Here is a 13,912-nt window from a genome sequence, read left to right on the forward strand (position 1 = left end):
GTTCCCTAAAAAGGCTCGGAATGAGGAACAGTTTTTTTGGTGTGTTGTTTTTTTTTTTTTAAAGTCTTGGCTTCTTTGTAATTGACAATTTCCCTGCAGCGTAGCTGTCTCCTGTCACAGGCAGTGAGAAGAATCTTGATGACATGTTCAGTACTTTTCCTAGAAATCTCCATAGCTAGCTCATTAGATATACTTTTTATTTTCCACCATCTACAGGCTAGTGTTTTTACACTTTATGCCACTACATAGCAAGAGTTCTTTTTCTTATACCTTCCAGATACATTTTTCTTTCTATAATCCCTCACCAACAACCTTTTCACGGCCCATTAGGCTTTCACTAATGCTCTCCTTGAGAGCCTTCCAGTGCTCACAGGTATGAAGGGTAAGAAAGAGAAGAGAACTGAGAAAGATTCCCATATCTCTAATATGGGTAAATTGGTATATATTCCTACCCATTCACTGATAAAAGTAACACCTACAGAGAGGATCAGGTCTTAGAAAGAAAGTAGTAAGTTTAGTTTTAGACAGCTTGAGTATGTTCATATGTGAGGACACAGATGTGAGTTAAAGGCACAGAGTTAAGCCAACATATTAATGACAGTAAAGTAGTGGCTGGTAATAAGATTCCCAGAGATTTTGCATTTGAAAAGATAAAAAAAATGACATTGTAGGGATTGACAATGGAAGTGATAATGTACCAAAGAGACTTAAAAATTTTAATATCTTCTTTGTTTCTCAGTATACCCAAACCATAGATTATCCAAAATACAATGTCACCCTGTTATATATCAAAAATATTTTTGCATCATCTGTGAAATAGCAACAAATAAGAATTTTCCTTTAATTTTCTTATTCTATTACATCCTAAATTTGACATTGGTATATATATTGATGTACACATCTATACTCATCTGTTAAAAAAATGGTCGGTCCTTAAAAGAAAATCCAGTCTTGTTTTCCTACTTTTTTAGTAAAGAGAAATTAGATGTATAATGAAGATTTGTTTTTATGTCTCTTGATTCTTAATTTTATTATTAGCCTTGATGAATAACTAATATTAAAGTAACCCTGAAGTTATTTCAGTGTTCTGTTCGAATCATGTTTTCTAATTCATATGTTCTTCCCTCTTGTTTTGGTTTCTTGTTGGTCCCTAAGGAATACCCAAGTGACATCCCTTGCAGCTTTAATAAATGAAATAGTTGGGGGAAAAAATGACCCTTAATTAGCAAGGCAAGAATTCATATATCCAGTAGTAATGATGGAATTGTTTTTGGGGGAGAGAACTACGTCTCTTACATGGTTCATTTTTTACTCTCTTACATTTACTTAGGGGATGAAGCATGGAAAATGTAGGAACCAATAGAACAAGGCTATGGAGCATAATAGTGAGCAATGGAGAAAATGGCAACAAATAAGGATGAAGAGCCAGTGCTTTGGGAATCCTAAAGGGATTAGGAAGCCATTTTTAAGCAGGGAAGTAAATGGCTTTGGTTGCTGTGTGGACAGCAGATAGGCTGGAGTAGATATGAAGAAACCAGTTAGGAAGCTATGGCAGTGATCTAAAAAAGATGATGTAATTTGGACTAGGGTGGTGGCAATACACTAGAGCTTGTTGAGTATATCTCACGCTCAACTGCATTTGTAAAACAGAAACTGAACACCATTCTTTTAAAACTCTGCTTCCAGATTTTCGAAAAAAAAAAGTATTTTTCACATTAGTAAATACATGTAAAGTCTATAATATCAATATGATGTCCCATTTGCTAATTTAAAAAAATTAATTTATTTGAACTATAAATCATTGTCCCAGGTCATAATATCTTTATAAGACCCTGTAACTAATATACTTAAAACCTTGTTCATTCTCTTCCCAGTTGAAATTGTAGATTTTTCAGTGTGAACTTGGTAAAATCTAGCTCTCCATAATAGATTTTTTTTTTAAAGGTGTTTGTTAAGGAAACAATATTGTAAATAAGATTTCAGGGACTATATTGAATGAGACTTAATTTTAAAAAAAAAAGGTTTTTATGGATTTTTGCATACTGACTATATTCAGGAAGTTACTAAATATATGCTAAATATACTAAATATGTAGTATATATAGTGCTATATATATTATATACATACTACACATAGTATATATATAGATATATTATTATATATACAATATGTATAGTATATAAAGATATATAGTACTATATATAATGTATATAAATATAAAAGTGCTACTAAATATTATTTAATTTCATCTCTTGATTAGCACTGACCTAGCAGAACCTGTACCTACAACACTGAATTAGATATTATTAGATGGTGTTCTTATTCATAATGTAGGATCATGAACCTATTGAAAATTTTTAGTATTTAATTTAAACCCTTCATTTATAGTAATTCTCATTTAGTATAACTCAGAAATGTTATACTAACTTACATTTTTCTTTATTAATTTTGAAAAAAATGTATATATCTTTGCACATATACCTTCTGCAAATACACTCACAAACACACAGATGCAGTTGTTTCTCTGGAGTATTGCTTAGGTTAAGAGTAGCAGCTTTGATAGCTTGGCATTACAGCATTTAGAGGTGTGGATAGCCATTTGTTACAATGATGCTAAGCACACATGGAAGAATACAAATTATATGATGTATATTTAATTTTACTCTTCCATAAACTTGAAAAGGGACATGCTTCCTCAGGGATGTTGAGTGTCTAAATTTTAAAAGGAAATACATGCTAGTTTTGTTTTCTGGGTTTTTTTAATATGCAATTAACATGTGGTGTTATAAGTTTGGGCTTTTGTATATCAAATTTCATTTCTTAAAACAATGCACATTTTATACTGAAGTGCAAAATACTGAATACTCTTACTATATGCAAAAAATTGTTGTATGCCTTTATTTCTAAAGTTTATGACATGTGGAAGAGAGTTTTCTGTGATGTGGACCCTATTGACTATTGACTGTAGACTTTGTACCTTGACTAGTTTAACCTTTTCAGATAGAATTTTCTACTTAGAATGTTTGTAGTTCATGTTCTCTAGGATCCCTTTCAGTTCTGATGCTCTGTGATTAGATGTTTAAAGACCATGATTATCTAAATGAAGGTGGAGGAGCGATGAAGGAGATGGTAAGATTAATGGAACCTACATGTGCCACCTCCTGCTGATTATTTTAAATACCACTGCAGTGTAACAAGGCATATTTACTGATAGGCATGTAATACATACATGCACTATTTGATGGTGGAAAAATAGCTCTATTCTTAGACGATAGTATTCAGTTTACGAAGCATGATACTACATTAGGTACTTTGGAACTTAAGGTTAACAACTCACTGCTCCTTACCCTCAGAATTCAGTTGTGGGTTTGTATTTCAAGAGATTTTTAATTTTTAAATTCTAGAAGCTATTAAAAAAAGTTACCACTAGACTTTCTAAGAATGCCATAACAGATTTTTAAAATAATTTACCTAAACAAGTAATTTATCAAGACTTAAAGATAGTGGAGTTATTTTGAGAGGTTGAGCATATACTTATTTACCTTATTTGTATGGTATCACTCAAGATTAAATAACTACCGTAATGAAAATAGAGTGACTTTCAAGTAAAGCAATAGGAGAAAATGCTTACCATATACCTTTTGTTTAGGAATCGAAGGATGAACAGTGGAAACGGGCTATGGATTACTTAAATGTTGTCAATGAACTCAATTATATGACTCAGATTGTTATCATGCTTTATGAGGATCCTAACAAGGTAAAAAGAGTTCTTGATTTGGGTGTATTACCATAGGTAAATAAATAGCCTGACATTTCTCATTTTGAAAATGTTCTATAATATTTTTTAGGATCTTTCCTCAGAGGAACGGTTTCATGTTGAATTACATTTTAGTCCTGGAGCTAAAGGATGCGAAGAAGACAAAAATTTACCATCAGGCTATGGATATAGACCAGCTTCAAGAGAGGTAATAAAGATGAAATTCTCAGGGCTTGGTTATATACTGTGAGATCATGACCTGAGCCGAAATCAGAAGTTGAAGACTTAACCAACTGAGCCACCCAGGCACCCTGGGAGGACAACATTTCTGAGCATACTAGAATTTTATGTTTTATTTAGATTTTTTTGTATTTTTTTCAAAATTTTTTTGATGTTATTCATTTTTGAGAGAGAGACAGTGACAGAGACAGAAACAGAGCTCGAGCTGGGTAGGGGCAGAGAGAGAGGGAGACACAGAATCCAAGCAGGCTCCAGGCTCTGAGCTGTTAACACAGAATCCAAAGTGGGGCTCGAACTCACAAGCCAGGAGATCATGATCTGAGCCCAAGTCTGACACTTAACCGACTGAGCCACCCCGAGGCCCCTAAACTTTTTGTATTTTTAAGGCCATTATTTACAATGCTTAACTATAGTTTTGGTTTGGGTTTTGGTTGTATTACTTGAGCACTGTTGCAGGGAGTATGGCCTGTCGCAAAAGATGAGTGCGCAAATAAAGTGCAGTTAAGCAAAGGTCCTCATACTGGATGGAATGAGGCCCCAGGGCCCCCGACTCCAGAATGAAGCTTTTTGTTAGGATAATTGTGCATAAAGTCATCTAAGCAAGTATTAATTAATCTAATGGTTTAGCTTTTCAAGGTTGAATTTCGAGTTAATTGTTGCTATAACACTAGGAAGGGTCAGGTGTGAAGGAGGATCCGGCCCTGGACAATGTTAATGGCTCTAGGCTTAGAGTTCTAGCCAGCCTAGTTCAGGTATGTAAACATTTCCTAAGGCCTTGCACCTTCTCCAGCCTTTCCCTTTTGAAGTCTTTTCCTTTGATGCTTCTCTCCTGCATCTCCCACAGAGCACTATTGCATGGTAAACATTGTGCTAATAAGCACTTGGCACAAATTACTGTATTTTAATTCTTAGAGTAATCTTACAAAGTTAAATATATATTAAATTTAAAACTTTTTACTAAACTATAACTCATATTGATAAATCCAAAGTGTATAGCTTAATGATGTATTGCAAAATGAACACAATTATAAAACAGCCAACCAGGTAATAGATAGAATAATATCATCATTCCAGAAGATCCAGTTGTGCCCCTCCCTGTCATAGCCTCCCTGTCTTCTCCCCAAAGATACCTATCAAGACAGTTAGCACCATGTTTTAATTATGCCTATTTTTGAACTTGTTATAAATGAAATCACAAAATACATGCTTTTTTGGGGGTGTGGGGTGGGTTTTCTTTCATTATGTTAATGAGTTTCATCCATTCTGTTGTTTCTGTTGCCATATAGGATTACATGGCAACAATAAATAGAAGTAAATATAGTGCAGTGTGTTCATCTATTCCACTTTGATCATTTGTTTCCAGTTCAAGCTATGAAGATGAGTGCTTTCATGAACATTCTTGTACAAGTCTTTTGGTGAATATATGTACACATTTCTTTTGGATATACATCAAGGAGTAAACTTGCTAGGTCATAGGGTGTGCATATGTTCAGCTTGAGATAATACAGTCAAATAGTTTTCTAAAGATACTGCCATCTTTGTCAGCCCCTGGTATGATATAGATATAGATACAGATACAGATATAGATATAGATATAGATATAGATATAGATAAATAGATTTTTTTTTAATGTAGCCATTTTGAGGGATATGTAGTGATTTCTTGTCATGGTTTAAATTTACATTATCCTCATGACCAGTAACGATTGGCACCTTTTCATATGTGTATTGGCCATTTGGATATGCTTTTATGAAGTGCTACTAGCTTGGACCAGTATGGTGTTGAATTGAAGTGTTGATACTAAACACGTAGACATTCTCAAGCTAAAGCAAAAAGTAACGTTGCAAAGAGATCTTTTTGGGATTTTGATTGAGATTACATAAATTCTCCAGATCAATTTTGAGGGCAATAACACAGTATTTGAGGACAATAGCAAGGACTTGGTATATCTCTGAATTTATTTAGCTATTTTTATATCTTTTTGATATAATTAAGGGATTTTTTCATGTGTTGTATCTTTGTCAGATTAGTTCCTAGTTCTTTGTATTTTTATGCTATCATAAGTGGTTTATTCAAATTCTCCTTTGTTTGTTATTGTCAAATTGAATTTTAACTCATTTTTATATGAAGATTTTATAACTAGCAGCCTCACCATATGCTATTATTCATTCTAGTAGTTTATCCATAGAGTCATTTGGATTTCCTATGTATATGATCATATCTATTAATTGTGACAAATGTCCAGTACAGTGTTGAGTAGATTTAGTAATGGTAGACACATTAATATTTCAGTGGTTTATTAACTGATGATGTGTCAAGATCTTTTTTTTTTAATGTTTATTTATTTTGAGAGAGAGAGAGACAGAGAGAGAGAGAGAGTGTATGAGCAAGCATGAGCAGGGGAGGGGCAGAGAGAGAGGGAGACACAGAATCCAAAGCAGGCTCCAGGCTCTGAGCTGTAAGCACAACCCCACGCAGGGCTCGAACTCATAAGCTGTTAGATCGTGACCTGAGCTAAAGTCAGATGCTCAACCACCTGAGCCACCCAGGCTCAGTTGTCAAGATTTTAGATATCCCTTAACCAATGAAAGAAGTTCCTCTTCATTTCCTATACTCCTTAGTTTGATGAGGGGTTTTAGGTACTTCTGCTTGACTTCTTTTTGCTAATCTTATGTTTGTGAGATTCTTTGATATAATTATATTTACTTTTAGTCTGTTCATTGTTACTGCTTTACAATACGTGTTTTAGTGTTATGACTATGCCCCAATTTACTTTTTCTATTATAGATATATATTTGGTATAAATTTTTTTAATTTGTTTATCTTTTACCTGGGACTTTATCTTATTCATCTGTGTCCTGGCACACCCAGTAAATATTTAGTAGGTCATCGCATGATTATTTATGTATGCAGTCATCACATGTGTTGGGAATATTTGGAACAGAATTTAAATATTCTGAAATTTATAAATTAAAATGCTGTTTTAGTTTGTGCTCATGCTGATGCCATTCCTATATAATAAAATTGATGTCTGTTATTACTGTCATTTGTTATTATTTCTTATTTATTTTGGCATTTGATAAAAATTAAGTACTTTGTTTTAGATGGCTTTATATTGTCATTTAGCTGTTTAATTTCTCTGTGGAGTATATGTTTTTATTAAAGTTGGGTACTCTGTCATCTGTCTCATGATACCTAGTATAGTACTAGGCCGTTGTAAAAATTCAATTAATATGGATTGATTTGAATAAACAAACTTGTATATGTACTTCAACTGACTTCACCAACTGGTGGTTGAATTCGTTCATCAGAAGAGAATTTATCTGAATTTTATATGTTGTATTCTTTGCCTACAGAATGAAGGCAGGAGATCTTTTAAAATTGATAATGATGAGGAACCACATACTTCTAAAAAAGATGAGGTTGATCGTGCTGTGATACTGTTCAAACCAATGGTATCAGAGCCAATTCATATACACAGGAAGTCTCCACTTCCAAGATCTAGGAAGATGGCTACAAATGAAGTAAGTATATGTGTCAGAGCACGTTTTCGTTAAATAAACTAACTATATTTTAATAAACCAGAAAAGAAAATACAGCTTTAATTATGGAACTTGGGACCCCTGACAGATTTTTTATTTTTATCTTTGCCTATATTTCTAATAAATATTTTAAAAATATAGAGGCCATTAAAAAAGAGATTAGTTTTAAGAATCTGGAGCTCTATGTATAGTTTTTGTAACCAAGTTGAACAGATATGGTAAAATAAGACCTTTCCAAGAGCTGATCTATTTTTTTTTTTTGTCCTGTCACTTTAAGTTATTCTAATAAAGAACTTTTTTAAGAGTTTGATGTAATGAGCAGAGAATAATTTTTGTCTGAAAGGAGAGAGGTATTGCCAGAAATGCTTCAACAACAACTGATTCCAGTGACACTGTAATAAAGATATGAACTTCTAAAATGTCAGCCTGATTGCAAAAACCAGTATAGGAATTTGAAAATTTGAAGAGCTAGTTGAAAGTTTACCTTTGTCTACAATTAAATAAAGCTAGTTCTTATGTTCTCTAATAGAATAACACTTAAGCAACTACTAAAAGAAGACTTAAGAGTAAAGTTGAAGAGTTGGATTGTAGCTAGTTAAGTAAATATTTAACACCTGTATATATTTTTATATTTTAAATACCTTAATTTTGGGTTATCTGTGTTCTCAGTAGCATGATTCTCCCCAGCACTGATTGAGATTAGTGCTTATAAATGTTGTCTAAATGCTAAAGTAAAAGCATAGAGCAAGATTGTAAGATAGAAACAACCATAAACTTTTAATTAGAAAAATATTTTTTGTTGATAATTAAACATGCCAAGACTTAAGAGTTAGGTATAACATTTATTTAGCAGTTGTTGAGTCAGAATATAAACAACAAAAAAGAATTATGCTCATTTCTATAGCCTCAAATTATGCAAACATAAGTGCTTTAGGATTCTCAAATTTCAAATATATCTGTGACCCAGTTGGGCAAGTATGAATAGGAAAAACATCCATCAGTAAAATAGATTGTTATAATTTTATAATAAAAATTGTGTACTAGTTAGGATTTCTATGATATTCTAAGTTAATTATAAAGGAGGATGACTAACAACTGTAGAATTTGGGATTATGTTCTACTATACTTAATTTAAAAATGAGAAACCTGGGGTTATGTTCAGGTATCTTTAATTAAAAAAAATCGGGAAATGACATATTAATATAACCTAAACTACCATTTGTGTGAGGGCAGTGATTTTGATGTTGTTGAATAAGAGCAATCTGCAAATTAATCAGATTGTTCAAAATTTCACCATTAAACCTTCTCCTGCACTCCAAAAACGTTATAACACTGATACAGCCAAATGTGTTGGGAGTCCATTTTGCAACACATTTATGTTTATAAAATCTTCAACAAAATTACTGCCCTTTGTTAATTCTTAAGACACAGAACACATTTATAAACCTTTTTCTCATACTTAAATAGTTGCTTTCAAGAGATTATTTCTATGCCATGCTAAACTTTTACTTCCATAAGGTAAATAATTCAAGTAAAACCTTGAAGACTTTTTCCAGCGTCCACCATCTCCATGGATATCAGAAGTTTGTACTTCCAAAAGACACACAGAGAGAAAGACTATTCTCTTCATTTTGTGCAAGTAGATTTTACTCTGTCCTCACTGTCTGAAACCTGAACATGCAAACATGTAAATGAGAATGTTTGCTGCATGTTTTGCCTATTGAATCTATGAATAATCTTTGGAGGGGGTAAACAAATAACTTGAAAGTGGAAACAAGTGCAGTTTGAATCCATCTTACCTCTTTTTTTTTTTTTTTTTTTTTTAATATGGCTGGCAGACAGGTTTTCTTTTCTACCTTACATACATTGAAATCTCTTTAACCCTTTGCACAATTCTTTAGTGCTTTGGGTTAAAAGGTTAGTATAGCACAAAACGTCTTGAATATCTAAAATTAAACAATACTTTCATATTTTATAAGTTGCTAAGACAGAAAATTGTTAAATCTTTCCAGTTTTAAGAGACAAGGAACAACTATTAAGCAGTATAGATATTTTGTATATTTAAGATAATAAGGTAATTCTTACAGTTGTTGTCACATGCAATTAGATTTGTAAGCCATTCCTGTCAGTTTCTCAAATATTTGAATTATTTGGCTCCCAACTTACTGTTTAATAGTTTCTTAAAAATTGTTAAACAAATGCAAACAAACTGTATTTTTTTTTCTTTCTGATCATTTGGCTCTGTTGTATCTAACTTTGCATGCTCTGCTTTTTTTTTTTTTTTTTTTTTTTTTTTTTTTGCCCCTTTCTCACTTCCAGGAAGAGAGCCCCCTGAGTGTGTCTAGCCCAGAGGGTACTGGTACCTGGCTGCATTATACCAGTGGTGTGGGTACTGGGCGTCGAAGACGCAGATCAGGGGAACAAATCACTTCTTCCCCTGTCTCCCCCAAATCATTGGCTTTCACATCCAGTATTTTTGGCTCATGGCAACAGGTTTTTAAACTTTACTTCATTAAAATTTTCTACCTGCATTCAGAGCAACAAATAGCTGTCTTTGAGGACATCTAATCCCTTATATTTAACATCAGAGTAAATCCTTCTGTATTTTAATTTTTAATTTTCAAATGCTTGTGATATCTGACTGATAATATTTGAGGGAAAGAAACCACTTACCTTGCATGTGTTTAGGATTTTTACTGGGAGGGTTTTAAATATCCAGGACTAACAAGTTAATAAGTTTTATACTCCTGGAACTTTTAGTGTTAATAAAAAAATTTTTTTAAAGGAGAGAAATCGTTTTTTTGGCATTGTTGTCCTTTAAAACATTTAGAAACAAAATTACATAATTTGATGGTAAGAAAATTCAGTAACCATTTCCCCCATAATTGAAATATTAGACTCCATTTGGAATTTGCTGAGAGTTTGAACATTTTTTAAAATCCAAGATTTACATGGTCCTGTGTTAATTAGCAGGGCTCATGTAACACTGATTGTTCTCTCCCTCACTATTGCATTATCTGGAAGTATCTAATTTAAGGGATATATACAGCGTGGGGTTTAGTTGTGTAATATTTTAATGCTCTCTTTATGAAAGGGTATAATGTATAGGTGCCCATTAATAATGTGGGCCAAAGTTAAATGATTTCAGAAGGACTTTCTGTGATGACATTTGGAAATTTAAAATACTAGGGTTTGGGGGTTTGTTTTGTTTTATAGTGGAAGGTTTTACACTTCCATGCTGTTACACATGACTTTTTTGAGAATTTCAGCAATTTCCTTTTGGAAGTATAATGCATTTGATTATAGGAAAAGGGATTATGGTATCCATTAAGGCTGTGAATATTTAAAGGTTACTCTGATAAAGCCCGTGCATGGATCAGTAATTGTATGGTGACCTCAACAGTCTCTGTCTGTCTTTTCTTTTGTTTGTGATTGTTTTTTCCCCCCTTCAAATACAGGAGCTGTTTAAAAGTGGGCATTTGGCTTCTTTTAAGAGAGTGTGAATTTTTATCAATCTATTAATTGTTTCTTTTCATCTGTCTTGTTTCATACATGATATTTCATTCTGAATGCCTGCTTTGCACCACTTCATTGCAAGGACTTCATATGAAATGGACTCCCTTCAGAAGGGGATCTTGCATGATCTTTCATGTTTTATGTATTTCTACTAATATTTATCATACAGCTTATTAACCTTTGTCTGTCTGGAACAGGCTGCAAATGAAGTATGGACTTTTAAATTGATTTTACTGTTTTACCTCATTTATTTTGCTTTCCTTGTGCAGGTTGTATCTGAAAATGCTAATTATCTGCGAACACCAAGAACTCTTGTGGAACAGAAGCAGAACCCTACTGTAGGTATGTGGTCTAAAGGAAATTGAATTCCAGACCTTCAACTCCCTATTTTGCACACATGTAAAACTAACTCTTCAGTGACGAAAGCATGACCAAATGCTATGCTTTATTTTTATTTAACATACACTAATTCAAAAATGTTGAGTTGTACAACTCAAAGTATACAATAAAGTTTTGATAAAATGAACAAGAAATAGCATTTAATTTTGATGTATAATTTTTTTTAAATGTCCATAATGTAAACTGCTTAGTCCAATTGCCAATGCTAGTTTTTAGTCTTGTATTCTATAAATTAAAATCCCAAAATGCTTTAATTTAGGAAGGAACTTCATTTTTCCCACTTGATAAAATTGTGAATACGCTATTGCATACAAAACAGAACCTTCTACTTTTCTGATTAAAAAAAAAAATTTAGGGGGGCGCCTGGGTGGCTCAGTGGATTAAGCATCCAACTCTTGATCTCAGCTCAGGTCTTGATCTCAGGGTCATGAGTTCAAGCCCCGCGTTGGACTCTGTGCTATTGTGAAGCCTACTTTAAAAAATTATTGTTGTTGTTGTTGTTGTTGTTGTTTTTAACTTACTTAGTAAAGAGTGTTTTAAACCCTTTCTTGGTGTATTAATTTTCCTTTTGACTATTTCCTAAGAGAAACCAAACCAAAACTAATGCACAGAGATAGTTGTTACTCTTTCTTGACCTATAGAACATAACTGGTTCTTTGCAAATAATGTTGCAAAGCAACATCGAGAAAGATCTTGCTAAACTTACAGGTTTTAAGCTCATTGTTGGTAAACTATAGGAGGTAATGGCATAGTATTTTCTGTAAGTAGTTGTCTAAATAGGTTTAATAAAAGCATAAATAAGTAATTTTCAACTATATATGTACTTTGCTCTGTATACTAAGTATATGAACTGCTTGTTGATGCCTACTTACTTGAAGATCTTTAGTTAATTACGTATAGCTTGTGTTGGTAACTTAATATTCCCACATGATCTTCCTTTATGTATCAAAATGTATTTGATAGAAATTTATTTAATCTTCACCTAGTGGTAAAAGTTTTACTTGGGTGTGAAGACTTTGACTACAAACTAAGCATCAGTTGTATTGGCTGTGTTTTATTTGCTGATAATGTGTTTCATAGGGTCTTATTAATTAAGATCTTAAGTCATTCAAGTATTAGAAGTGTAAGATGATTTAGGCCTGGATGACCTACAAGAAGTTGTTCTTACCTGGTCTCACAAATTAGTAAGCTTTGTTTTATTTCATAACATATGTTGATGATTCTTAACTCAAGGGTATCAGAAAAAATTCTTCATTTACAGACATACATTCAAAAATGCTGATCTATTGTGACTAGATCTGTGCGAAGAGAGATTTCTTTATATGACCTGTTAATGCAAATTGACAGAATCCCTTATCAACCTAAATTAACTTCTATAGTAGTGTTTTTAATAGTTTTAAAATGTATATGTCTAATTGTGTAGGCATATTATTTTCCTCAAAGACAACATTTTATACAGTGTTATGTACCCTCATTTGTACATATGATAAATGGTGGTGGTGATTATATTAAACTTGACATTACAAGCGAATTGTGAGCCTGTTCAAGGCACTGCCAGATAAGTGTGGTAAGAGCCATGTTATTGCATGCTGCATGAATTCCCAATGTGAATGGAAGAACACCCGTTGTGTATGTATTTTCTCTAACTCCCATCAGGGTCTCACTGTGCGGGCCTGTTTAGCACCTCGGTGCTCGGGGGTTCTTCAAGCGCACCTAACCTACAGGATTATGCTCGTACTCATCGTAAAAAGCTGACTTCTTCTGGCTGCATAGATGGTATGTGCACACATGCACACACAGATTCATATCCACACCCATGCACACACCCATGAGCATATAGTACTTCTCAAAGACAAGCCTAAGCCCACTGACTAACTCAAATGGAATCCTAGCACCCTTTGCCTAAGTGACAACCAGTGCTCTCTTATCCATAGCTTGGACTCATGTTTCATCAAAGAGTTAATTGTAGTTAGACATACAGTACTTATTCAATAAACAGTTTGTTCAAATGTGAAGTTTAGAGCTGCATTACATGTATTGGGTCTTTTAGATAGTTGATAAGCCATATTATAAAGAATAAATCTTTCTTTGATCTTTTAAACTTTTGTTTATCGTTATCCCTTATTTTACTTACTGATATTAATAAAAATAAAATAAAGTGAATGGAATGTAGATAAGTAGAAGAAAATATACTTCTATACTTGGCAATATTTTTATAAAAACAAACATATGATGAGAATATTTTAGAATCCCTAGTTGGATAGCCTCTCACTGTTGTTAATGTACCTTAAGTTTTAATATTTGGACTATCCTTGGAGGCTTCTGGAAGCTTGTCCCTTCTATTAATAGGAGTGTTTATTACCCTTTGATTTATTTAAAACTTCTTTTCATATATCCACAAATTTACTTAAGTCAGTAAAACATGGACTTAACAGAATTGCTGGCTCATCCTGCTTTT

At 33.0% G+C, this 13,912-nt stretch overlaps 1 protein-coding gene across 12 annotated transcripts in view; it reads left to right on the plus strand.

The window, feature by feature from the left end:
• Positions 1 to 13,912, plus strand: part of PPIP5K2 (diphosphoinositol pentakisphosphate kinase 2) — a 72,386-nt gene that overhangs the window by 42,693 nt on the left and 15,781 nt on the right. For 5 of the 12 annotated variants that reach the window (XM_047851180.1, XM_047851196.1, XM_047851189.1 and 2 more), the window contains exons 22-27: positions 3,650 to 3,757; positions 3,849 to 3,965; positions 7,354 to 7,521; positions 9,859 to 10,032; positions 11,325 to 11,397; positions 13,111 to 13,230. In XM_047851180.1, coding sequence (XP_047707136.1) covers positions 3,650 to 3,757; positions 3,849 to 3,965; positions 7,354 to 7,521; positions 9,859 to 10,032; positions 11,325 to 11,397; positions 13,111 to 13,230 — 760 coding nt within the window. Of the gene's footprint in view, positions 1 to 3,649; positions 3,758 to 3,848; positions 3,966 to 7,353; positions 7,522 to 9,057; positions 9,826 to 9,858; positions 10,033 to 11,324; positions 11,398 to 13,110; positions 13,231 to 13,912 lie in introns of those variants that run through there. The other 7 variants (XM_047851210.1, XM_047851219.1, XM_047851201.1 and 4 more) reach the window with 4 other exon arrangements.

The sequence above is a fragment of the Prionailurus viverrinus genome, chromosome A1 (assembly GCF_022837055.1).
Source record: "Prionailurus viverrinus isolate Anna chromosome A1, UM_Priviv_1.0, whole genome shotgun sequence".
Classification (NCBI taxonomy): Eukaryota; Metazoa; Chordata; class Mammalia; order Carnivora; family Felidae; genus Prionailurus; species Prionailurus viverrinus.